The sequence below is a fragment of the Desmodus rotundus genome, chromosome 13, assembly GCF_022682495.2.
Source record: "Desmodus rotundus isolate HL8 chromosome 13, HLdesRot8A.1, whole genome shotgun sequence".
In the NCBI taxonomy this organism is placed as follows: domain Eukaryota; kingdom Metazoa; phylum Chordata; class Mammalia; order Chiroptera; family Phyllostomidae; genus Desmodus; species Desmodus rotundus.
The window spans coordinates 26230123-26257888 of record NC_071399.1 but is presented as its reverse complement, the minus strand read 5'-3'; the positions used below and the strand labels follow the sequence as shown (position 1 = coordinate 26257888).

The window sequence follows — 27766 nt, the reverse complement described above, 5'->3', positions numbered from 1 at the left end:
GTTCCAAACCCATCCATTTACACAGACGATGGCGGGAAAAAGGTAACGACCTTCCAGCACTTAAGTCCCAAACAGGCGGGCCGAGTGCTGGCCCAGCCCACTAGCCCGAGCACGTCAGCACCTTCCCCAGTAACCCGGAAATGCACGCCCCGCTGACGGTGTAATTAACGGCCCGCACGCCCCCCAGGCTCACCAGGGTCTGCCAGCAACATGCTTCGGCTGGAGCGATCAGATTTTCCAAAAAACCTTCTTTTTATAGAGAACGTAAGCAATGAGCACCCAGAGCGCGGTGGCGACGATGTTCTGGACGAGGTGCTCTTTGTGTGACTGGTTGTCCTGCAGCCTCCACTGGAAGGGGAAGTAGTTCCTGAACACCTCGTGGCCAACGTACACCAGAATAGAATTCATTCCTGCAGAGGGACACAGACGATCCTGCCTTCCTATGTCACCTCTGCTCGTCCCCTCAGTTCTGGACATTGGACTTTAGAGCCGTGAAAAACCGAAAGCACGCACTTCTAGTGCCAACAGTAAGTGGTGTGTATCTTAGATACTCAAGTGTAAACTGTATCAAAAATTATTAGAAAACACTCCTAACAGTGTTAATTCCTGAGTGCTAAAGCTGAAAGGAAAGCCAAAATTATTGACTTACACTTTCTCCCAGAAAGTAGGTCCACAGACAGTAACTAACACTGGGATCACAGGCTGAAATGAGCCGTTGGAGTTACCTAGTCTGCCATGGAGCTACAGGTACACGACTCTGTTTATCTCTTGGTATTGTCTCTTGCTATTTCTCATGTATCATCTGTAAGGCAGTGCGCTAACATTAAGGCAGAAAGTATGCCGCATTCCTGAAACATCAGAAACTGAATGACATTCCCCGAATCGTTGCCTGAGGTATCAACAGCAAACACCAGAGTACGTAGGTAAAACAGGTGGACCTCTTTGGAGCAGGCCAGTGCGTGCTGCACGGCCCGGGGCCGCGTGGCCGCCGCTGCCTTCTCCCTCAGCCCGCACAGTAGGAACATGCCACCAGGGCTGTGGCTCGAGGCCCCAGCACTGGGCGTGCTCAGCAGGTCTCTCTGGGCCAGTCTGGTTGGTCACTACCATCAACTTTGTTTGGGGCTGGAGGCAGCTTACCTGGGTAAAAGAACGGGGTTCCTGTCCACATACCCTTCACATCCACAATGGGGTAGAGGATGAGCAGAATGAAGAAGGCGAAGGAGCTCAGCGTGGTGACATATGAGATGGACCTAGGGGAGGGGAACAAGCTGTTCCAGGGCTCCCGAGAGCACCGCGGACCTCACAAACATGGAAATGACTCAGTTTCCTGTACCTACCAGAGATTTTTGTTTACTGGAATAAAGCCTTCATTTTCAGAAATTTTCGTCAAACCAACAGAAATAAGCCCCTATCATGGGAGAGAAAGATGTTAAAGTTTTGTTATGTCTCAAAAAACAATTGTTTTAAATCTGAAAAATATTAGTTTTTTAATTGTTTGCGGGCAAGCTGAAAATTGTGTCATATTCTTTTAACTGGAGAAAGTTTTTAAGGCGCGTGACTAACAGTATTTTCTAAAAGCACCTTTTCAGCATCCCTCTGAGTTGAAGGAAAGCTAAGCGATAAATGAGGATAAATGAGTGAATCCCGGGAGGACATGTGAGTGCAAGGTCAGGGGCGAAGAGCACAGTCAGCCTCACAACCCCTCTGTCCCCTGTAAATCTGGAAGCCGGTTACCATCTGCCTGGCCTTTCCAGTGCGGCTCCCCACCAAGACCCAAACCTCGGTTCTCTTTCTGCACGCGTTCCTGGCTGGCTGACTTATTTATAACAATATTTCCCTTAAAAAATGAACCTGAGAATTTAGGTGTAAAGGTTTGTTCCTCTCTGTTATTCCAGTGAAGAATGCTACCTCTGGTGACTGCTGATGTACCAGTGTTGCTAAACTTTTTTTTCTTTTAAATTTGTATGTGTGAAGAAAAGGCATTTTGGGGGGGAATGTCAGTTACTCACTAGAAAACAACACCAGGCAGTGAATCTGATCAGAATGTCTTTGGTCTGCTCTTTGTAATACAAGAGTATTTTTCCTGCCTGGAAAAGAAAATATGGTATGACCAAGAGAATCACCTAAGGTAATTCTTATTTCATATCCATCCATTATCTTAATCGCTCAACTGGCTCATCTGCCAGCACACGGCTAGACACTGGGATCACAAAGAGGAAAGGCACTGTTATCCCCGCCCTGGACTAGTGGAGACCAAGAGGCACGTGGGGCCACCTGCTGGGAGAAAGACGTTAGAAAGTAAGTGCCACAGAGTGGAAGGCAGGCGTGCAAAGCAGGAAGGGCATCCTTCAGGTGCTGTAGGTCATCGAGAAAGGCTGGAGGGTGGGGAGGGCCAGGAGGTGACAGGCAGGTTGACTTGTAATTCTGAGAAGCACTTTCTCCCATAGGTGATAGGGAGCCAAGGAAAGTCACTTTTTTCCCCCAAAACAGTACCAAGGGACACCCTATCAGACTGGCCTCCCAGATGGTCCAGTCTGGCAGTGGTATAAAAGAGGGACAGGGCAGGGAAACAGTTTAAAAAGAGTAAAATCTGAACTTTGCATAAGAATCCTCCCAGCCCTGGCCGGTGTAGCTCAGTGGATTGAGCCCCGGCCAGTAAACTGAAGGCTCACCCCTCTGACTCCCCGTCAGGGCACATGCCTGGGTTGCAGGCCAGGTCCCCAGTTGGGGGCGCATGAGAAGCAACCACACATTGATGTTTCACTCCCTGTCTCTCTCTCTCCCTTCCCTTCTCTCTAAAAATAAATAAATAAAATCTTAAAAAAAAAAAAAAAAAAAAAAACAGAAAAAAAAAGAATCCTCCCAAATTAGGGATTAATTTCTGAAAACATCAGACCAAATGCAAGTGTTAATAATTTATAAAAATAGCTAAATTTATGTTTTCTACGTGCTAGTTCTTAGAACTTCACGTTCATTAAGCTATCTTATCCTCTCAACACTTACGAAGTAGGTGCTACTGCAGCACAGAGGGGTCAAACCCCATGCCCAAGGCCACCCGGCCAGCCAGGGGCAGAGCGGGGCCCAGACCTAGACAGTGCTCGCCATGTCGGCACTCCGAGCCGCGACGCCAGGCTGCTCCGCAGGCAGACTCACCTGGAGAGCAGGTGCAGCAGTTAATCGCAAGCACAACGTACACCACGCAAGTGCTACCGAGATAAAGGCAACGTTCCTAAACGTGAAATGATTTAACCACCAAAATGTATACAGGACCTGCACTGTCCGATACAGGAGCCACTAGCCTCACGCAACTGCTTCAAATTAAACATACACACAATTTCAAATTCAGCTCCCCGGCACACTAGCACAGCTGAAGTGCCCAGCAGCACCAGGAGACCAGATAGAGTGTTTTCATCGTCACAGAGGAGCGCTGCTTGGCACGTGTTTCTTCTCCCAGTTAGCGCCCCTCAGGTAACGATCTCAAATACCAATAAGGAGAACTTCAGGAAGAAAAATCTACTCTAGGCTGTTCAGAATCTAACATGTGAGATCAACCAAGAATACCCTGTATTGACTTTGTCATAAAATGTGCACAACTTGAGCCCTGGCTGGTGTGGCTCAGGGGGTTGGGGGTCATCCTGCGAACCCAAAGGTCACCCATTTGATTCCCATTCAGGGCACGTGCCAGGGTTGTGGGCCAGGTCCCTGTTTGGAGGCGTGCTAGAGGCAGCCAATCGAGAGGCTACTGATCAATGTTTCTCTCGCACATCGATGTTTTCTTTCCTTCTCTTTCTCCCTCCCTTCCCCTCTCCCTACAAACAAATAAATAAATTTAAAAATATTTTTACAAATGCATAACTTGAAACCATGAGAAGCATACACAAAAGAAAGATGACAGGAGCCCTGGCTGGTAACTCAGTTGGTTAGAGCGTCGTCCTGATACACCAAGGTTGTGGGTTCAATTCCCGGTCAGGCAACATATAAGTGAAGGTATAAATAAGTGGAACAACAAATTTATGTTTCTCTCTCTCACATTTCTTCTCTCTCTCTGAATCAATTAAAAAGAAAAAATAAAGGAAAAAGGAGATGTGACCTGTGACTTCCTAGCATCACCAGTACCCAAACACTGCCCAGTCCAGCAAGGAGTCTTTTATGCAGAAACTGCTGTGCCCGTTTCTAAGACAAGCCATGAGAAAAATAAGAATTTACTTTCAGAATATAGAAATCATACCTAATTATTTGAATGTGCTGAATTTTAGTGACTTTTAGTTTTGACAACCTGTCAAATGTAAACAGAATTTACTAGACCTGTAATACACAGAAGGTGATATTCCAAGTATTTACTTTAATGAAATAGTTTTTGAATTAGTGGTGAATCAGCAATCAGACGCTGTCAGAAAGAGTCTCCTAATGAAGTGTACAAATACCTGAACTCCTAAAAATGCCATCACAATGGAGTTGATGGTCCCTAGGATTCCTTCCGGGTCATAGGCCACCCTGGTGTGATAAAGCACCTGAAGAGAACAGGACAAGAAGGCGGCACTCAGTGACCACAAAAACGCACACAAACAGCCCGCAGACCAACCACAAACCATAATACCCTGCAATGTTTGGCGTGCCTCGTTTTTACTGCAGAAATTCACTGCCATCTTGTGGACCTTATAAGCAGAATAGTTCTGGCCAAGAAAGTGTGTGCCGTGTGGCACTTCAGAAAGGAATGCAGAGACCACGGCTGCGCCGTGGTCCAGCGCGGCCACTTGGCCTCCCGGCCACTCAGCAACATGACACATCTGGAACCAGCTTCACACTAGGTACAACGCCCTCATCATTTCCCACTTTATTCTCTGTGGTTAGCCCTACAGTAACATCATCAGCTTCCTATCTTCTCTTAAGACAAATTATATTCAATACATCTGTATCATTTTATTATAAAAGGTATTGTGGGAAGTGTAGAAATTTGGAAATAGTGTGGTGGATGCTATATTAATGTACCACCCAAATATCGCCCTCCCCCACCCCTTTCAGGACTAAAGCCTTTATTCCTCAGCTGCAAGAAGGGTTAATGGCCAACAGCTCTCAGCCAAGACCCTCTTCTGGATTTGCCCTTGACTGGAGAGAGCTGCCTATCCAGGAGTCATACCCCTTGCTGGGGGCAGTCCCCCCCCAGCCAGGGATACAAGGGCCAGATCCCTCCGTTCAATTCAGAACAACTCCGAAGGGCCACCCCCCTCCCCAGGAGATCAGCTGAGGCCTTTGCTGGACTGCAGCACAGTTTGGGGACTCCCTCTGCCGTTCACTCCCCAGCAGGCGTCGATCCCTGAGGGCTGCCCACCTGACAGACCTCCAGCACCTGAATCTCTGCCTCAGCGTCAGCTGCCAGGAAATCCGGCCTGAGACACAGAGAAGCACCATGCCACACGTTGATACAAGGTACCCTCACTTTAAGACCCAAAGTAATGTTTACGTGCTGCCCCACGATGAACAGTCAAGGCACTACAGTCAGTCCCTTTTTCAAATAAAGACCGGTTCCCATCACAGTTTATTCAATGGACACGACTGGAAGTTGGCCAGCCCTGTCTCCCTTCCCTTCAGAGCTCCTGCGTGTTCCGTTCTGAGCGCAAGGCCTAGTCACTCACGGTCGAGGAAGGGTGCTGATAAATGTGATCCTCTCCCAGAAGCAGGCGGTCGATGTAGCCAGCAGCCCCTCCAGTACAATTTGGGTACTTCCCCAGGTCTCCAATGCCGCCAGGGCCGAGGTAGCCGCTGGGGGAGTGAGAACACACACTTAACTGACAAGATGCCAGAGGGGTAAGAGTACACACTGGCTGTGTAGGCAGCCTAACAAAGACCCTCAAACCCATACAGGCCTAGGACCCGCCCCCTGCCTCCAGCACCAATGCTCTTTGACTCGACTGCCCCCGACATGTTAAGGTTTGGCAACTTCCATTCAAACTGACCCTGAATAAAAACCTCACACAGACGCTCCTCTGGATACTCACCCAAGTTTCCTCCCCAAATAAAATAGGCCTCACAGGAGAAGAAAGAGTGAACGAGGAATCCTTTGACTTGGGAAATGTGAAAGTAGAGCCCCACGAGGTCCGACTCAGCAGAAAAGGACATGCAGAAAAGGATAACCGACATGGGGACACTCACGTGGGGCACCCAGGAACAGGGAGGAAGAACGTCAAGGCCAGCCAAATGCTCTCCAGCATCAGGATGAACAGCCACTGGGGCCAGCTAGACATGATGTCCTGCAGAGAAGAGCATCTTCCCTCCTGAGTGAGGGGTATAAAAACACACGTAAACTAAATGCGAGTAGAAGGAGAACTGACACGCAGTACATGTACTTGGAAAAGCCCCTGTGATTCTTCTCTTGGCCTTGACTGTAGCCATACAAACATCCGTGCAAGTTTATTTCATTCATATTCTGTGACCTAGATGCTCCCTCTCTGTGAAACACTAAATAAAAGAGATCAGTGGACAATTCCGCTCCTGTACCCAAGAGGAATGAAAACCGGTGTTCACACAGAACTTGGACACAAATGTGCACAGAATCGTTAAACTGCAGAATAGCCAAAAAGTGGAAACGAGTCAAATGCCCAGCGACTGATGCGGGGATACAAAATGTGGCACATTTACAAAACGGAATGCTACTCACCAAAGAGTCAACCACTAATACAGGGCACCACACGGAAAAACCTTGAAAGATATTGTGCTAAGTGAAAGAAGCCAGACACAAAAGCCACATGCTATGTAATGCCATTTATATGAAACGTCCCAAATCAGCAAATCTATAGAAGACAGAAAGTAGACTGGGCTGCGCTGGGGGACTTGCAAGGGGACAAAGTGGCTAGTAGTGAGCACCATGGTCTCTTTGGGGGTAGTGAGAATGTTCTAGAATGAGATAGGGATGATGCATGCACAACTCTATCATTAAATATCACTAAATTGTACACATCAAACATGTCAGTTTTCTGGTATGTGAAACATAACTCAATAAAGCTATTCTAAAAAAGAAGTTAAAGAAGAAATGTTTTAGAAGAAAAATGAACCTGGCTGGTATAGCTCAGTGGATTGAGCACGGACTGTGAACCAAAGGGTTGCCAGTTCAGTTCCCAGTCAGGGCACATGCAGGCCAGGTCCCCAGTGGGGGCCACATGAGAGGGAACCACACATTGATGTTTCCCTCCCTCTCTTTCTCCTTCTCTTCCGCTCTCTCTAAAAATAAATAAAAATCTTAAAAAAAAAGAAAAATGAAATTTAAACTTTTGCAACTATTCTGGTTAAAGGAAAAAGGGTGTAACCCACCTATTCTCGGGGTCCCACCCAACCCCTTGCTCCAGTGTGGTGGTCCATGACAGACCCCAGACAAGCCTCCACAGTCCCTGAGGTCCCTCACGTGGCTAACCACACCCACGTTCACCTGCACACGTCTGGTCTCACTGCACATTAAGGAAATCTACAATGGAGGGGACAGACAGGCCACAGGGAGGGCAGAAGAGGTAAAGGAACAATTAAACACACTTCAAAAACATGTAACTGAGCAACCAAGAGAATTTGGGATTAGATGATGAATTTGTTAATTACATGCACAGAAAGAAGCTAGAAACAGGTGCAGCTTTATTAATTTATTATTTAGTAGGACCCCAAATGGAAGGGCTTAAACACTCCCACCTGAAATTTTACCTCCATTAGGGAAAAAGAAATCGCTGTCACCACGATAAATTCAGCAACTTACAGGAAGACAGAAAGGAATCACCAGAGAAGTGACCCACACAGTTCTCACGAAGAAGAAACAGCCAAGGACACAGTCACTCCCCCACACCCTAGCCTGGCACTTGTCCTCCAAGGTGAACCTTTGCGGCCTTTTGAATAGATATTGATGTGTTATGTAAGTTTTTAAAAATCTATCTTACACCACAAGGACAATGAAAGAGCCTAAACTAGCAAACTAGAGGATGGTGATATTATGTTAACACCATCCAAATGCATCTGATTACAGGACACTTAAAAATGTGTTAGGAGAGTAGATCTCATGTGTTTTTTATTTGCCACAAGAAAAAAATTACTGATATAAAGACTAAATAAAAATAACTGCAGAGAAAAAGAATGTTACAGCATTAAAGAGCCTACTGAAGCACAGTACTGCACTCAGAACTAAAGAAAGCCCCCCAGACTACACCGTGCTATTTCCTGCTCGCTCACCCAGGCACCACGTTCAGGCACAGGCTTTGCGAAGAGGAGCTCTAACACGGCCACCACGAAGTAGGTCACCCCCAGTCGCTGGAGCACGCCCGGGAGCCGCATCTTATCCCAAGACACTGCAGGAGGCACAAGTTCGGCGAATGTTAGCTGGCATTTCCCATTCCACCCCAGACAACATGACCTTCTCTAAGGGGGAGACACACCCGTATGGCACCTGAGTCTTCTTTAGGGTCTCAGACATGGAAATACTACATATGGTCAGGAGACACGGCTTAACTCACGGCGGGAAGCTGGCCGGCCAGCTGGGAGGCTGGGATGAAAACCGAAGTGTCCCCTCGGGTGTGGGCATGAAGCAAGGACTACCCCGGCCCTGAGAGCTCATCTCCTGGCCCTTTCTCCTAACAGTATGGATTCAACTCGTACATCCACTTGTAGTCCCAGCACGGGCCCCGACAGACTCCCTCTGCCCCATGGGCTACGTGACTGTGTCCCTGGAAATGTGAACCCGAAAACGGACCCTACAATGTATTGTCCTGTGGGCAGTGGCCCCCTTTTGGAGATCCCCTGGATCAACTTTATGTGGCACCTTCCCTTATGACCCAAATGGAAGGGACCTCTGCCCCCCTCAATGCCTAAAGGCTCAGTGCTTCTGGTCGGTGGGTTCCTATGTCTGGCGTCTAGATACTTGCGTCCTTGAGGACAGCAACCACCGCCTTCCTCAATTCTGACACCAGGTCCCAAACACAGGATTTACCGTACATCCTTCCTTCAGCTTTCCCATCTCACTCACACCGCTAAAACAATGACAGAGACGCCATTCCTTCCCAGCCGCCCAGCTAGCATACTGGTGGTGACAAAGGTGAATTCTTGAACCACCACACGACAGTCTTATTGTGAAAGCTGATAAAACCAAGGGGGCAGGAGGGCAGGGTCTGAGAACCCAGTGACCTGGTCCGGTCCCACCCTGCCCCTCACTACACTCAGCTAACCTGGAGAAAGCACTTCAGTCTCTTGTGGCAAGAGATGGGTTTGGGTCATCTTGCAGGCTCCTCCCAGGTCTAAATGTCCAGTGTAACAACAATAATGGCCCAGATTATACAAGCATTATATATACTTTTCTAATAACTATTCTTTTTGCAGGTCCTTGAGATGGAGGAATTACATGTCTTTCGAATTACAACATGTAGTTTCTATATTTCAACCTGAATATATACTAACAGAGGGGAAAAATACTTACATGGACCCAGGCAATAATTGGGGTTCACAACGATAACTCCTATACAGATTAACAGGAAACTCCTCCACGCAACCTTCCCCAGCAGCCTGAATTTCGAACATCCCCGTTGTAGTACGGAACTCATTGACAGAAAAATGGAGGATCCCATAATAAATACAAACCTAAAAAAAAAACCCTATTATTACACAGTCGATTTTTTTGTCTATACACCATTAATAGTTTACAGTCTCCTAAAAGAGAAGTAACGTGACTTTTTTTACAGTAGCCAATCCCTGACATGGTGCTGGGTTAACAGTGGAGGAAACATCAGAATGTGGCCCTGCTGGGCTATCAGGTTTGTGCGCCTTCCAGGCCTGTCTTAGAGGATGTTGGGAACCGCCCTGCCTGGTTTCAGAAGCTGTAACCCCCATGGCTAAGGCTGAGTGAGAGACCTCGGGACCATAGGCCACTGAGGAGACAAAGCTTATCTCCCTGGCCGGGGTGCTGCCTCTGCCCCCTTTACTTCACTCTGCTTGGCCCAGAGCAGATGACCGGTTAGCCAATGATGGGTAAGATTCCTGAAGGGAGGAATGACCTAAGCCAGGCATGGTCACGATGGGGTCATCAGGCAAGGACTTGGGGGGCTATAGGAAAAGGGGGTGAAGGACCCTCACCCCTCAGCTTTGACATAGCCTGAGTCTTCATTCTGTCTGCAAGAAGTCCCCTAATCTCTTGGCCGCCTTATTCCCCTGCCTGACTTAAGCCTGAAACAATGACAGAGGGCGGTTCCCCAGGGCAATCAGGCCTAAGAAAGAATGCATAAAATCCTGTGAAACCTGCTTTGCTAAGAATGTCCTCAATTTTCTGATAAGGGTCCAAGAATGAAATGAGTTTGTTTCCCCAAAGTTTTATGGCCCTTTAGCTATCTGACCCTGACTCAGAATAAGCCCTCATAGTTCTTTAAATGTTACTTATTGTTTGATCATTACCACCTGACAATGATTGATGAGCTTTTCGTATATGCCCTGTATTCCTAAGCAAATAAACCCAATAAAAGCCCACTGAGAAAAAGTCTCCTAGCCCTTCTCCTTTGACAGATCGGCCACCTTTCCTCCCCAAGCAGATCACGTCTTGGTAGACTTATTCTCATCCGTGGCAACCGGGGGCCCAGCAGGTGGAGCCCCCTACAAGAGGACACTCCTCAGTGCTGAGTGCAATGTCCAAGGACAACCGCCCCATTTAATTATCACAGAGAAATGATGATGAAGATGCTATCATCCACATAGCTCAACACACCCTCAAAGTCCTTGAGAAAGAGACCACATATTTCAATCATTTCTAACTTCACTCTTGCTCCTGAAAGAGTAATAAAAGCTTTTATTTTTTCTGATTTTTGTCTGAGCCACGCACTCTTCTTTCCTTTCTCTCACCATACAAAAGTACCTCTTTTTTAAAAAGTCAGAATAGTAATTTTTCTAGTTATTTGGCAAAGAGTTAACAGAGATGAGTCTGCTCTTGCTGCGCTGTTCCTTGCTGTCCCCCGGCTGCCTCTGGGGGTCACGTGATCAGATAAGAGCCTCTGGTATCAGGGGCCAGGCCACTTTTCCAGAGGGAACCTCACAGAGAAGATGCGCAAATAATTACCAGGCCTGTGGGCTTGCAAAAGTTCCTCCTACCCAAACTTACCTCAAAAAAGGACTCCCCAGCCCCTGCCCCCAAAAAGCCCTGAGTTCATGTTAGTGATGAAACACAAGGGGCCAAAGACATGAACCAACAGCCAGGATGACTCCTACTGATGGGGCCCAGCTGCTCCAGGTGTCACAGCGGAGACGCAAATTCCACGTTGGGCAGGAAGGCAGGGCCCCGCAACGAGATTAACGGCAGCGTTTGCTTGCTCCAGTCTCACTCTCCATGTTAACTCAGAGAACCGTTGCCCTGCTACCTACTTCTCGGAATTCCCTGATACCAACACACCGTGTTTCTGTTAGAAATGATTTTCACACTGATTTTCAGGATCGGTGGTATTTACGCAGAACTTATAATTTCCTACAGGATCCCAGGACCTTGTGCGTCACGTGCACACTGACGAAACGCTCCCTCTGACATCACTCATCTCTCATACGTACGTGCTTGCCTCAGAGAAGCAGTGTGCCAAGCATACGCATGATTCGGTACCACAACTTCTGGAAGGAGCTCACACAGCGGAGGCCTGTGAGTAACGCAGGCTGTGACCCACAATTCAAGGCTGGTCTCAGAGAGAGGCCCCAGCATCAGCCGAAAAGAAAAACCTGGAGACGACCTACAGAAGAGCTGGTGGCAGACTGCCAACTCACCATGGGAACACGAGGTCAGCCACCGTCAGTCCTGCAGAAAAACACAGAGCGGGAGGGAAGGGAAACACTTCCTAAACCTAGAATGGCCCCATTAAGTTCTGATAAATAAGGAAAGTAAACTGAGAGTCCAAGGAAAATCCTGCGAAGGAACAGACACAAGACACTTCTAGGCCACCTGTGGCAGACACTCTGCCACCTGTTACTGGGCCTAGAGCGTTGTCTGAGAGCACAGCTGGGCCCGGGGGAACGAAACTAGAAGTGTGTGGACAAGTCTGTTACCTTTAAGCAGCGCTACTCCAAACCCACTGTCCAGCCAACCACTAAGGCAGACTCAGTGATGTCACTCAGCACCACTCAGACCAACCTCAGGCCAAGGGCACCCCAGGGAGGACCGAGAGTCCCAGAAGGCGTGCATGTGGCTGCACTGAAAGGCACGTCTAGAACATGACACGGACCATTTACAACTAAGTTCTCAGCATCTTCTGCAGAGCCCCACAGTCCTGCAGCAAAGACCTTCGGAGTCTGCGTGTTATCATAGCGAAGCATTACAGAGCCACAGGACACAAAAGAATGTAACAACAAAATAATCGAAAGGTCATTCTATGTGGGGCAGGAGCTCAGTGGCTCTGAGGAGGCTGCCGGGGGACTCGGCTCTGGATCCCCTGGGGGTACTGAGTGATTCTCCTGCCCCCCCCCCCCCCCCCCGTTCTCTGAAGGGGTCCTACTTAAGCAACAATAGCGAAGGACTTACCATTCCAACTTGCGTGTTTGAAATACCAATACTTTCCTCCTCCGTAATTAACGAAGACCATGAGGATGAGAGCCAGTCTGCAAAGCAAGAAAGAGCACATTTTCAGGGCACACGCAGGTGACACGGAATGGCCCCACTGCCAGGGACACATGTATCCTCACGAGGCACAGTCATGATACAAGAGGACACTTAAACAGCACCGAATGACGACATCTCGTCACTATAATTAGGGCCCCACATCAAAGTGCTCTGTGGCCGACACGGCCAACACAATACGGTCTTAAGAAAAATGTACACGAACAGTAAACTATACAGCTTGAAAACAAAGTGAAACATTTCCAATCTCTCCATTTTGTGCTAACTATTTAGGTGTCTCAAGTTACAGAACTGCAGTAGAAGGCACTACACTCAGAGCTGAGGGTTCCAATTTTGAGTCTTTCTCTCCTGTGAGCCGTAAGGCCTCGCCAGCTACCTCAGTGCGCCGCTCTGTGACAGAGCGCGCGCCCCTCCCAGAGGGACTCTCGACCACAATGTAGGTACAGCCCCGAAGAGAGTGTGGCAAGTTCAGCACTTAGTAAACGTTAGTTCCTGTCCACCTGTGAACATGTTATCTCCAAAAGCAGCAATGAGAATCAGAGGGAGAAACACAATAAAATCGATTCTGAATAGGCTCCTGTTTGATGCTAATTCTATAGGAGGCAGAGAATGAAGGCTTTAGTATGTTAATGGAATAATTTGTGGGGACTCTGGAGCCAAACTGCCTAGAATCAAATCCTGGCTGTCTTCCTTAGTCCCTGAGTAAGCTTGGGCAAGTTACTTAACTCTGAGGTTCAATTTCTTCATCTGTGAAACAGGCATATTATAAGTTTATACCTCATAGGGCTTTTAAGAGAGTAAATAAATTAAGACAAGTTAGCCCTGGCTGGTGTGGCTCAGTAGATTGAGTGCTAGCCTTGATTCCCAGTCAGGGCACATGCCTAGGTTGTAGGCCAGGTGAAAGGCAACCACAAATTGATGTTTCCCTCCCTCTCTTTTCCCTCCCTTCCCCTCTCTCTAAAAATAAATAAAATATTTTTTTAAAAAAAGACAACTTAAAACAGTGCCTGGCACATGGTGCGAACTCAAGACTGTTAGCAATTGTTAAGATCATCACTCTTGTTATTATTATTTGGCTTCATGTATACAGGTCAGGAGCACTCAGAGCCCTGGTGAGGCTGCGACAGGATTATAAGGTTATCACTGGAGTTTAAAAGACCCTGGTGAGTAGAAATGGAAGACCTGATACCTAGATGTTTATTTCCGGCTAATTAGTTTTATACTTTGTTTTCAGAGATTGGTCCTGGCCTTCAATCTTCTACCAGAACTAAGAATAATAACAGTTTTTACTGTATGATACTATGGCTTTGTTATCAAAAAGGTCTGGTGCTCCAGCTGTTCTGCCAGCAGTGGTAAAGGGTGAGGGCTGACTCCTTTGCGGTCTGGCGTCTCCTTCCCAGACTGGCACATCTTCTCATCTGTCAAGCTGGTGACAGGACACGAGGGATGCAGATGGGCACCGGACCCCACGCACAACTACTTGACCCAACGCAATAACCTTGACTCAGCAGAGTCTACAAACCGGTAGGAACTGGGTCTGGTCACGTCCCACTGCTCCTCCAACAAGTGTACAGACTGTCGTGGCAGTTTACAAGGAAGGAGAGGCTGCTGCTTTATTTTTATAGCAAGAAATCCTTTCTAGCCTCCAAAGTAAAAGATCTACCTTAACTTAAAAGTACGTTTATGTGCCCTGACCAGTACGGCCCAGTTGTTTAGGTGTCTGCCCACGAAGTGAAAGGTCGCTGGTTCAATTCCCGGTCAGGGCACAAGCCTGGACTGCAGGTTGCGTGTGAGAGGCAACTGATGGACGCTTCTCTCTCACATCAATGTTTCCCTCACTTCCCCTCTCTCTAAAAATAAATACAATAAAATCTGTAACAATGAAAGTGCACTTATGTGTAAACACACCACTTGTACTACCTGTGCCCACCGTGTTACAAGGGAGCCCACATACCCCCTGAACGTGTCCACACAGCGGAGGCGTAAAGGCGCCGCAGCCGGACGCCACACTTCCGATTGGGCATCGTCACCCAGCTGGCCTGCCCTGCTTGGAGAGCCCAGCTCCTTCAGGAAAAAGGGGGGAGAAGGACAATGACAATTCACAATGCTAGGGAATAAATTTCATTTTTCTACTGTTTAGAGAGAAATTAACAGAGCTGGAAGTTAATGGTCATCGTTCTGAACAATACTTCAACTTGCTTTTGTAAAGATCCCATCCAGAGGTTGGGTTTTTCGCTTTATTTGACTTTGTGACTTCCGCTGAGCTTGCGGTACCCGTGCCGATAAACGACCGCAAGGAACTGGTGTGTGAGTGCGGCTGGTGGAAGCGCACAAGGAACTACATCCGTAGTGGAGAAAATGGCCACCATGAATGCGCTGGCACAAATAACACGTTTAGCCATCTCAGTAGGCCGCCACGTTTACAGATTCAATACTGACACTCAGCTGCGTCCATCAGCAGTGCTGCCTGCCGACACCGTGCGTCACAGGGCAGCCCTGGGTCCCAGCCTCACTGCAGAGACACAAGGGGACGGTGCCCTTCTCAGGAGCTGGGAGAAGGCTGCTCCTTATTGAGAAAATAGGACACATGACCCGGCCTTCCACAGTATAAATAAGATTAATTAAACTGGATAGTTAAGATTATTAAACAGGAAACTGTAAATTCAGAATCTAGAAAACCACCCAGACCACACGTGACACATTCCGGTAACTCACCGAGTTGATGAGGCGATCGGTCTCCCGAGAACTCATTGCTTTGGAAATCCAGTTATTAAAGTCATCCAAACTGTAAAGAAAGAGAAGCCTCAGTAAATTTATCTTCTTTGGCAGGATTTTAAAAATGACTGCATATCACACTGACAGAATATTAACTTAAACTCCATATTCCATACAAGTCAAAGAATTAAAAATTTTAGTTTTTTAACGAAACAAAACTAGACATCAAAGTTTATAGCAGCAGTATTTTTAAATGTTCAACCCTTACAGCATCATTTCCTCATCAATAAAAATAGGAATAAAGGTAGAGCCTTCATTCAAGAGTTTTTGTGAGGGTTTAATGAAATTATTATTCCCCAGGGCCAGAATTCTTATTAATGATACTATTAAAATTAAAATAGCAAAACATTTCAAACACACTCATGACAAAAATGACTAAACACAGGATATGACAGCTGTGTGACAGGGTGACAGGCAGCTACTAAAATAGCACGAACATCCCTGACCAGCAAGGCACAGTGGCTGGGCAGGGTCGCTCAAAAGCAGAAAGTCACCAGTTCACTTCATGGTCAGGGCGCTGGCCTGGGCTGCAGGTCAGGTCCCCAGTCGGGGTGCATGCCGCAGCCGACCGATCGATGTTTCTCTCCCTCTCTTTCTGCCTCGTTTCCCCTCTCTCTAAAAATAAATAAAATCTTTTTTAAAAAAATGAAAATAAAATAAGAATGTGGGCTCTCTGCATACAAAGAAATACAAATACAAACTATTGAAAGCAAAAAGCAAAAACCCATTACACCCACTCAATTACAACTAAGTAAAAATGCACACACGCATACTGAGAAAGTTTGGAAGTAACTTTGGAGTAATCAAATAGTTAATATTGGGTTCTTTTTTCTGGACAGGTACTTTAGTTCCGAAAGATATCCAGATGGTATTAAACTGATTTACATGATTAACGAAAGATAAATATATTTACTGCTTTTTCTCTAAGATGAGATTTCTACTTCCCACATTTTAAAAAACATTTTATTTATTTATTTTTAGAGGGACGGGGGGGGGGGGGAGAAAGAGAGGCAGAGAAACATCAATCAGTTGCTTCTTGCATGCACCCAACTGGGGACCTCGCTTGGCAACCCAGGCATGAGCCCTGACGTGGAATCGAACCAGCGACCTTTACAGTTCACAGGCTGGCGCTCAATCCACTGAGCCACACCAGCCGGGGCAGGATCTTTTGATTTTTAAACATAACTATAGTACTTTTATTCCATTGGAAAATATTATCAATAAATTCCTTAATATTATCAAATAGCCAGTTCAATTTCCCTGTCTTGTTTTTCTCACAATTTAATTGTTCAAATCAGTATCCAAACATGATCAATATATCCAATGCATATATTTTTTAAATATATGTTTTAAGATTTTATTTTTAGAGAGGGAAAGGGAAGGAGAAAGGGAGGAAAACACCAATGTGTGGTCACCTCTCAAGTGCCCCCGACTGAGGACCCAGCCCGCAACCCAAGCCTGTGCCCTGACTGGGAATCAAATCAGCGACCATTTGGTTCACAGGTCAGCACTCAATCCACTGAGCCGCACCAGCCAGGGCCAATGCATATATTTTTAATTTCTTCCCTCTTTTCCCCACAACTAAAATCCTATTTCTAGTTTATTCAACACTGATAACATCACTATTGCATGAAAAACATTAAAATAGAGACATCTAAGGAAGGGTGAAAAGGAGAAGTTAAAATTTTTACAAAGCACGTAATTTTTTGTACAGGAGAGGAGCTGTATTTCACTACTCTTTCAGATCCTTTCTGGTTCAGACAACCCTGAACTTCCCTGGACGTCATGGGCAGGCTGGAGAGTGATGGGACCAGAGCAAGGGCCTCTTGCTTTGCCAACAAGAGCATTCTGCCTGAGGCTGCAAAGGCGGAATCACACACAGAGGAGAGTTTCAATTCCACAGTGGGTGAGTGGTATTTCCTCCCTTTGCAAGAGCTAGATATCAGCTACCAGTTACTTTAGAAAGTGATGAAATGGATGCATTTGCATTAAAAGTACCAAATGCAAAAAATCCTAAAAAATTTGAAAAGTATTTGCATCTTAACCGATGACTAACAAGATAATACCTTCATTCAAATAAGTTAAATGTCTCTGCTAGGATTATACTCTGTCCCTAAAAAAGCAGATAGATAGCCCGACTGGTGTGGCTCAGTGGATTGAGCGCCAGCCTACGAACCAAAGGGTCACTGGTTCAATTCCCAGTCAGGGCACATGCCTGGGTTGCAGGCCAGGTCCCCAGTAAGGGGCATGCAAGAGGCAACCACACACTGATGTTTCTCTCCCTCTTTCTCCCTCCCTTCCCGTCTAAAAATAAGTAAACATAATCTTTAAAAAAAAAAACACATTTGCTACTGAGCAGCAAGTCATTCTTCTACCCCTATATGCAGCCAGGTTTCTCATACGTGGAATTATTTCTAGGATGCACAAAGGGAGAGGGTCAAAGTGCATAAACTCCCCAAAGTTGCAGGGTTTCCCCAAGCCAGCAAACTGAAAGGCTAATTTTTTTCTTCCAACTTGGATACGGCTCACCAGTAAAATCTTGTGGTCCTTTCTGAGACCCTAACAGGCTGAGCACATGAAAAGTCCATCTTATTCCTTTTAAAACATACAAGAACTTTCCTTTGAAAGGTGATTTACCAGGCTTGGATCTATTTTACTTTCTTTTCCTTTTCCAGTCTAATTCTGTCTCACCAGAATTGCTGTTAACCAGAGAATTCCCTCCTCCAGCTGCTAACCAACAAAGGGAAGGAGTCCCCACTGCTGCCTGGAGGTACTGCACCTTCTCTGCCACCTCCGCTGCCAAAGACCCAAGGCAGGCGGAGCTGGGAAGCCAGACTAGAGGGGTGGACTCGGGGCTCAGAACCAGAGAGAAGGAAGAAAAGTCCAGTGTGGCAGCCACCTCCTAAAATCATCGCAGCCCACTTCTACTCCCTATGAAACAGGATGTGAGATTCTTTCAGGAAATTATTGCTCAAGCATCTGCTTCTATGTTTTCAGCCATTAGGGAGGATTGAAGGCAATGACCCATTAGAACTAGGTTACGGTTTCCCTGAAGTCAGGGATCATCTTCTGAATCCCTACGCCTGGACCGGCCATGGTGGACACTAAGTGTTCTTTCCATCAAAGAAGGATGGGCATCTGATGGGTCAAACTGCCCTTTCTGAATACGTTTTTTTCTACCCTCTCCTTTCCCCACTGTACCTACCTCAACAGGAACCTTAGAAAGCACACAGCAATGACGGCTGCCAGACCAACCAGGAACGCAATGCACACAGCTATAAAAGTAACAGAAAAGATGTCATCACCAAAAATATCATCCCAAGAGTCAAAGCTGTCACATTATTACTTTTAATCTGTAAATGAGAAATGTAAAAAATTAAAAACAAATGAGGGGAAAAGCTGTATTCTTAGGCTAAATTTCCTATAAACAATTGAAAACACTTCATAAGGGGAGTGCAGTTTTCATTATGAAAAATACCAAACATACACAAAAATACAGAGAACTGTACAATAAACCCACAAATACCCATCACCTAAATTCTAGAATTATCAGAATATTGTCACTCTTGCTTTATGTATTACCACTCTCTCTTCTTTTTCTTTTTCTTTTTTTGCCTAACGTGTTTTTTAAGCAAATCCCAGACACCACGTGATTTCTGCCCTACATCTTCAGTTGTATCTCGTATTGGCACCATGTAAGTCCTAACTCGACCCACCGAGAAGGGCACAACATCACTTCCATAGGAATCTACCAAACAGCACGCCCTCCACCTCATCTTGAGAAAACAGCAAGTTAATCCAAACAACAAACGAGCTGGCCAGTCCTCTTCACAAGTGCCAAGATCGAGAAAGACAAAGAAAGACAGAGGAACTGGCCAAGATGAGAGGAGAGCAAGGAGCCTGACAATCACCGGAAAATGTACTGTGGGAACCTGGATTGGATCCTGGCCAGAAAAAAAATCAGAAGGAACTGTGGGAAACTGAGAAGTCTAGATCTGTTAACAGCACTGTATCGAAATGTTAGGTTCCTGGTTTTAGTAATTGTCCAGGGATCACTGTACTATGATGATGTAGGTTAGGGGTTTGGAAACGCTGGGTAAAGGGTACATGGGAACACTTTTTTGCACTGTTTCTAGAAGTCTGAAACTATTTCGGAATTTAAGTGTTTCTTAAAATTAAACCTTTTGGGGCAGAACCACAATGTCACACAAAATTAATGAATATTTCCCAGGTGTTTGTAGTTAGTATGTTCAGATCAGGGTCCTAACGAGGTTCACATCCTGCATTTGCTTGTTTTGTTTCCTCAGTCTCATTCAGTCGTGAGCAGCCCCTGCCTGGAGTGACTCCCAGGGCAGCTGTCGTCTGTCAGAATGCCTCCTGCTCTAGACCCGTGAGCGCGCTTCCTCGCAGCGACGCCGAACTCTCTTCCAGCCTCCACACGTTCTGCACACGGGAAGTGAGCTGTAAGGGCTTCGCTAAGACAGTTCAACTTTCGGGAGGAATGCTTCACAGGAGGTGCGGTGTCTTTCCTAGTGCACCACACCAGAGGCTGCCCCAACACTGACCACGGGCCCGATGCATGTGTTCAGCTGGTGACAGCCAGAGCCATCCCACGTAAAGTTCCCGTTTCATCTGATGGCATTGCTCACTCGTGATTTTTGGCCTGCAGCAATTATTTCATTGGGGTTACAAAGTATTCTGTCATTCTGCCATTTATTAACTGGCATTCTTCTCTCAAGAATTTACCTATCCATCTAGGGCTGTTGAATTATCCTAAAATACAGTTAAAACAGGATAAATACTTAAATCTTTCCTTTCAACGGACAATTCTGACGTCAGGTAGTTAACATCAGGTGTGCTATTGCCTCCAAAGGCAACCAAAGTGTCGTTTTTGTTTTGGCTTGGGGAGAGGGGCCTTGCTCTTTTCAGTGTCCCAGTGAACTCGCTGGGTTTTGTGTATTCAATGTGTTTCCATCAGTTACATCGGTTCTTCTTTTCAATACTTAAATCGCCCCACTCTGGCCCTTTCATACAGGCTCTCATGTTCTTATAACGCGACCCCACAGTCTTCAGTAGCTTCACTGAGGGAAGTACCTCTAATGCCCTAGGGCCTTACTATCTGACAGATTTTCCTCACTGGCATTATTATAGAATGAACGGTCCCTTCTTAACCTAAGGGGACCTCTGGACTGTCAACGTCAGACCCACACAGGAAATACCAGACCCTAAACCCACAAACAAGGAAAGATACTGGACAGTTTCTTTCCACGGCATTAACTTTTTTGGCTTATTTATGCTTCATAATTAAACAACCAAGAGACTATGTCGATATATAATTTTTTATATACACAAAATCTTCTTGGTATTTTAAATACCATTGACACAATAAATATACCATAATTATGAGACAGATAACCTATAATCCAGGCTTTAAATTACGCAAAGCGTTGCAGACAGCATTCAAAAACTAAAACGCTTGAAAACGCAGATCTGAAGAGCCCACAGAAAGCGTATACATACGGAGGTTGCTGTCAACTGGATTCTGATTGACAACCAGGTCACAGGCAGCACCACTGCCTCCACTGTGGGCGTGCTTCACCAAGAGAGAATAGTTGCCAAATTCACCAAATTTGTATTCCAGCCTGTGAAAATTAGGTAAAATATAGAAAAAGGATTAGATTAGGAAAAAAAGGAGTTGGATTTTGGTTATGTCATGAAGGACAGGCATTCCTGGGTGGAGACCAGGAAAGATATAAAAAATATTTTGAAGCTAAAAAAAAAAAAAAAAAACTAAGAAGAAGAAAAGTAGAGAGAAAATAGACCTCAGCAGGTCACAGTGAAGCGGGTACTAACCTACAAACTTCCTTCCCTTCCGAGGCGTCCTTCAGTTGCAGGACGGACCGGTGCTGGGTGCTTACGGCCACAGTGGCTGTGCTGGGCTTCCCGGGTCTCCCACTCCCAGAGACGTTCACCAGCACCTGAGGCAAGCACTGCAGAACAAAAGCAGGGCGCGCCCATCAGAGGCTGCAAAGTCTCTCCGCGGTTGGAGGACGTGAACATCCAACCGAAGGTCTTTTTCTTTTCTTTCGTACTTAGGGAAATGACTTTTCTTTCATACTGATGGAAAACTTTAAAATTTCAATAAGTTAGATAAAGTCTATATGCTGCCTAAATGTGTTACAGAACTCTATGAACAACCTTTACTCATAGGTCAATTTTCCAAATGATTAACAAATACAACATACATTGAATCTTGTATTCTATTGCCTTATTATTTAACAAATATTTCTACACTGTATCCAGTTTGCATATTTATCATTTTTAATGACTGCACTATATTTCACTGAATATCTTAATGTGAGTTTTTAGGCTGCTTTCAAAGCTTGTTTTTTATCTTTTATATGTGATTTATATAATTTATAGTTTTTAAAATTATGTAACTTAAGTAAATCTATCTATAATTTACATGTTATATTGTTTTAAAAGATCTATGCATAATGCTCTTATTCATTTAAATGCATTTAAAGTTCTATACAGTTATACTAATCTGGCTTGTCATTTCTTCTATTGCTTCATTACTTTAAATGGGTATTCTGCCTTTTTTAGTATTTCTTAAATTTGTGGCAGTTTTTTAAAACTTGAATCCACCTGGAGCATTTTACAGATGGTATATAACAACTCTAAACTCTTTCCCCCATGGTTTGAGTTGTAATATGTTAAATTCTTGTGTAAAATAGTTCCTGCCTCCTACACTTACTTTGGTCCTGCCTTCACTTCCTGAGTTCTGGCTACAGAAACAACTGTGGCTTCGAAACAGATCTGACCTGGTCCCGCAAGCCCCACAAAGCCCTTCTCCCTTTGGGCGGCCCTTTGATTCCCCGCTCACTTACTTTTTCATAGGAGTTGGGGAATTACTTAGGCAGATTCTATAAAGCACCCGTTGATATATTCACAGCGACTGTGTTAAATGTCTGAATTTGGGAGTACTGTCGTCTTCCTCTTTAGTCTTCCTATCAGAGTGCACTGGCTATCTCTCCCTTTAACCTCGATTTTCCCCATTAAAATTTCATCTTTTTCTTTTCATATGAGCTCTAAAGATTCCTCAAGGATAAACATGTCAACATAAGTAAATCTTTCAATATGCTAACTTAGCCTACTTGGTAGAATTTTATTTAAGACTTTTGAACCCTCATTAACTAGAAAAGCTTGCCTGCACTTCTGGTCATATCCTTGCCAGGTCTGAGGATGAACATCCTCTCTGTACCACAGGACAAATCCAGTATCAAGCATCGTTTGTGAGAGGTGGTTACATTTGGGTCAATTCACGTAGATTGAGAATTACTTATTACTTGAAAATGTAGAAAACTTTACCTATCTTTGAGTAGAGAAATTCGTTACAACTTCCCAGATTTCTTCATCAGTTGCTGATCTGTTAATGTTCTCAATTTCTTAAATCAATCCTCATGTACTTTTGAAGGAAATCAATCAAGTTTTGAATGTTGAATTTATCAGCTTGTAACTGTTCATTGGTTCATAATTACTTCAATTACAGGGGTTATATATCCTAATGTCTAACTTTATTAATTTCCATTGTGCTCTTAAATTTACCAATAAATTACCAATTGTGTGACTTTTATTTTAAAATATCATTTCTTGACTCGTTCCTACTTGAATTCTTTTTCATTTTCTAGTTTACATAGTTGCCATTTTTATTGCTTTCTTTTTTTCTCTTTGTTTGGATGATGATACTTTGCTTCCCAAAGCCCTGAGATCCCCACTCAGTAGCCTTGCATTTTCCCTTTTCTTTCTGATTAACATAAAGCAGGATCCTAAGAACAGAGAGATATAAATCCGCACTAACAGCCAGGTAAGCCAGGAAAAAGCCACTTTACTTTTCTTAATGTCAGCATCACCCCTGGGGAATCCTGGTATAACCTCTCTCCAGGACTGCTGTGAGCACTGAATGAGGTAACTGGTTTGTTTGATTTTTTAAATGGGTAGTGGAAAAGATAAACAAATGTTGCTCATTGCTAGGCATTCTCCCTCATTACATTTCTTCTGCTTATACAGCCTGTTTGTTTCCAAACCGATAAAACAGCAGGTGTGAGAGCATCAGGGGTATCTCAAACCACCCCCAAAGTGAGCACAGTTGTGAGCGCGAACACTATACCCACGTGATAACAGCGCTCAGAATTCCAGTAGACGGTCAAGTGAGTCCCCAGTAGTTCATTATGGACGAGCAGCAAAGCCTGGTCCATCTTCAGCTCTACGTGCCCTTTTTTGTCTAAATCTAGTAAGAATTAGAAAAATAAAAGTTTAAAAAATAAAAGAAAAACAAAGCACTTAAAAAATGTGTTAAAGAAAAAGTACGCCATGTGAATGGCAGCTTCACAGGAGAGCTTCTCAAATGCCCGCATTCCGGGGTCTCTGGTCCCTTACTCTGTGTGTACACACACACAGGCACACACGTGCGTGTGACACACACTTGGATCCCCTTTGTACAGGTGTCTCTACTGCACATGAGGACTCAGCCAACACCACTGACACCCAGTGTATAAAAGGACTGTGTACATTCATCAATTGCTAAGATGTGACAGGCACTGAATTTAGTGCAATAGTTTCCACATATCTTCTATTTTGATAATAAGACAATCTCATGAGCTAGGCACTTTCTCCATTTTACAGATGAAGAAATTAAGGTTCACAAGGATTAGATAATTGCCCACAACCACAGAGTTTTTCTGTGAAATGTTTTGAACTGTTTCAAACCCAATTTGGGTGATTTGAAAGTCCAAACTTTCTCTGACCGCATTACTCAGCTCTGAGCATGGTATGGGCAGCAAGAGACCAGCAGAACCCCAGACCTGCTGGGTGGGGATGAGCAGCTGGTCAGACCTACCTGGGCACTTGTGTGCCCTTTAAAGTCTGCTTCGTATCACTTCGGTTTAGAGTTCTGAATCTCCTTCTAGTTTCCACAGCAGGTTTGGGGGAGGTAAGAGAGAGGATAAGCTTAGAGCTCCCCACTTTATTCAATCTTTTAGAAGTCCACCAAGAAATGCACATTCTAAATTTAAGTTTGCCAAATGTGGAGAAAAACAAAGGGAACTGCTATTAACTAAAATTAAAACAAAATGCTTCATTGAGACCAGCTGGGCCACTTATATCTATTATATGGAGGAGAAATTAATTTACCCCCTAGCTTCTAGGCAAAGGGAAAACACGGGAAACTAACCAGAAAAGTAATAATATAACCTCTTATTTCATAATAGGAAAGCTTCCTTCAGGGCTAAAAACAAACAAACTAAAGCCCTATTTCAGACCAACTGAATCAGAATCTGTACCCAACCAGCAAGATTTTTAAAACTTCCTTCCCAAAATAACAACAAAACTCCTCAAGTATCAATAATTCTAATACGCAGCCAAGGTCGAAACAACAGCTATAGAGGCTGAGTGCAAAGCCAGGGGATTCTGACACCTTTGTACTTCTTACCATTATGTGAGCGTATTCTTTTTAAGCCAATGAGTCTGTATTACTCAAACACATAAAGGTCGCAATTCCTAAGCTATCCAATATGACACTGGAATTGAACCTGATGCTCAGTTTCAAGAAAAAGCTGCCAAGTTCAGACACAGCTGACTTTAGAAACACCAAGCTTAACGCTCAAGGAGCATTTTCTACAAAAGAATAACCGCCTGCACCTCCTCTACAATGCTTTGGTGAGGAAATAAACCAAATAAAGTCACTTTTCAATAGGCCTGGGTAACGATGCTGTTTGTACATTCAACGTTTATTCCATTTCCAAATATTGAACTTCAGGTGCTAGCTCTCTGCTCAGGAGTCTCTCTCCTGGGCGTATTTTAAAGGACATATCGTACTCAACTTTTTCTCTCTTTTGAAGCAAACTTGAGTCCTCAAATCCTATATGAAGATGGAAATCTCTGTAGTCAGTTGTTCAGCGCAAACCTGGGCTCCAGGTGGCTCTGGGTGTCCTCTCTGCACACCTTGGTGAAGGTTCTGGGGTGCATCACTTAAGAATACCATGTTCTCCCTCTCTACACACAATTACTATTTACAAACTACCTTTTTTCCCTAAAATAGTTATGGTTATGAATTGGTGCTAAAATACAAAAAAAAAAGAGCATTGTAGGAATCTGTCCCCGGTAAGTCATGAACTGGGCACATTATGTTACCTCTCAGGCTGTTTCCTCAAATTATGGAAGGAGAGGAGAGAAGGGATTGAGCCTGAGGGTGGGGGAGGCAGCATACAAAATGTAATCAGCTAAAATGCGTTCTCAAAATTTATTCCGTCGTAGCCCACCAAGATTCTGATTGGGGAGGAGCGGCAACCTCAACTTCACCCTGACACCAAACCCCCACGTTCTGATACAGAAGAGGGGGTGACTCTCACCCCTCCCGCGGACAGCCTGACCCTCCCCAAATGCCGACCTGCTCAGGGTTTGCTACAGCTGGCTGATCCCACAAACCCTGACCGAAGCCTCGCCAGGAGAGCGCTTGGGGTCCTCGTTCCAGAAGTCTAGAGAAAGGCTCTGGAGTTTGTACTTTTCACCATTTCCCCTGGTGAGTTCGGAGACCAGACAAGTTAGGGAAAGAGATGCGCGGACTGCCTCTCCCGACCGCACAGCAGAACCACTCCCCATCCAGGCAAAAACAACCCCGCCAAGCCCCTCCAGGCTGCGAACCGCCACCCTCGCTCAGTGGCGTCCCCGCAAACTGCAGGGTGCCGCCGGCAGGACCACAAGCTCGACTGTTCGTCCCGCCGCCTCGAGAGTAAAAGCCCCCTGAGGAAGGCCGGGGGTGGGGGGAGGTTCGCTAGAGATCGGACTTGGAGTTTTAAACTCCCGCAATCACCGCCCTCCCCGCGCTGCCGGCCACTCCCGAGAGTAACCCCAGCGCCTAGCGAGGCCTTCTGCGATGCAGTTCCGACCCCGGCTGACGCGCACCCGAGCCCACAATTCCAGCCACGCGGCAGGGCGGCGCCCATGCATCGGCTCCGCTCACCCCCCCCCCCCCGTGTCGGGCCAGCGCTAAAGCCTCCGTCCTCGGGGGAAGGGACTTCATTTGAGCGGAAGAACTGCCACACTGGGCTCGAGCGGAGCGGCGCGAGTAGGGAGCGCCCCTCCTGGCCAGTCCGACTCTCCTCCAGCTCTACACTGGGGACGAACCGGGCTCCCGACCTAAGGCAGACTGAGACAAAAGTCGCCAAGGACGCTGGGCGCCCCGCAGCCTCAGGGACGGACGGGCGAGGGGCTTCTTTGCCCCGCGGCTCCGGGAAAGACCGGCGCCCGGCGTTCCCGCGCTTCCAGCCTTGGGTGGGTGCAGTTCGGAGGTCGCCCCCACCCCATGCGCGCCGCAGACCCGCGCGTAGCCAGCACAGCGGCCAGCGTGCTAACGCGCAGGACTCCTGGCCCTTGCACGCTCACTGCGTAGAGTAAACAACACGCCAGTTCCGGGGAACTGCCGCTCCGAGAGCCCTCGCGCGAGCGTCGCAGGCCGCGGGGGCAGCCGCGTGGCCTCGCGGGCGCGGCAGCAGGAGCGGGCGCGGGGTCCGCGGAGCCGCCCGGGATGGAGCGTCGGCGCGCACTCACCTCGCGGCGGCGCGGGCTCGGGGCCGCGCTCCAGAGAGCCGCCGGGGGCCAGCAGCGTGGCGCTCAGCACCGACGCGACCAGCGACAGCGCGGCCAGGGTCCGGCCCGCGGCCCGCGCCCAGCTCATGCTGCCCGCTGCCGCCTCCACCGGCCGCCGCTCCCGCCGGGGGGCAGGCTCGGCCGCCGCTCCTCCACCGCCGCCGCCGCGCTCCCGAGCTCTGCGCTTCTTCGCGGCGCACGGCCACGCGCCCGTCATAGCCCCTCCGGCGAGCGCGGTCACCAGAGCCTGAGTCACCCGGGGGGGGCGGGGCGAGGGGCGGGGCCGGCTGGTGCGGGAAGGTCCGAGGGGCCGGAGCACTCTCCACGCCGGGCTCCAGGAAGCTGCCTAAGGGCCAAGATACCCTCGCAGCTGCACTGTGCTCTTTGTTGTCGGGGAGACAACCAGAAGGCAGGCCTTCCGTGGGGCACAAGTCACTGCTCCCGTCTCTGATCACTCCCCCGAGCAACTTTCTGCTGAATTCCTATAAATTTTGTATGCCGTTCACCATACAAAAAAATGGGTGTTAGTGTTCCTCTGTCCACTGTTCTGGAATGTCAGGCTGAGTACACAGGCAGAGCCCCATCCCAAGAGGTTCACTCTCCAGAGAGAGAGATGAGACTTAAAAGCCATCATGTGGTGTGACCACTTTGAAGAGCTTTACCAGACTCTGATGAAGTTCAAGGCAAGCAGGCACGATGACCCCGCAGTTGCACTCCCAGCTGTATGATAGGAGAAACGATCATACG

At 46.5% G+C, this 27766-nt stretch overlaps 1 protein-coding gene across 2 annotated transcripts; it reads right to left on the bottom strand.

The window, feature by feature from the left end:
- Positions 1–193: 193 nt before the first annotated feature.
- HGSNAT (heparan-alpha-glucosaminide N-acetyltransferase) lies at positions 194–27283 on the bottom strand. Of its 2 annotated transcripts, none has more exons than XM_071220184.1 (18): positions 26981–27283; positions 23548–23663; positions 21227–21363; positions 20894–21015; positions 18579–18648; positions 15314–15383; positions 14553–14662; positions 12503–12579; positions 11752–11782; positions 9440–9600; positions 8203–8318; positions 6151–6272; positions 5634–5760; positions 4425–4511; positions 2010–2087; positions 1338–1408; positions 1138–1250; positions 194–348 (listed from the first exon to the last, which is right to left on the bottom strand). In XM_071220184.1, exons 1-18 carry the CDS (start codon positions 27234–27236, stop codon positions 254–256), a joined length of 1959 nt encoding a protein of 652 aa, XP_071076285.1. In that variant the 5' UTR covers positions 27237–27283; the 3' UTR covers positions 194–253. The 2 variants fall into 2 exon arrangements, with proteins under 2 accessions (XP_071076285.1, XP_053772339.2); XM_053916364.2 differs by having other exon boundaries at positions 194–410; positions 26981–27282.
- Between the last annotated feature and the right edge of the window lie 483 nt (positions 27284–27766).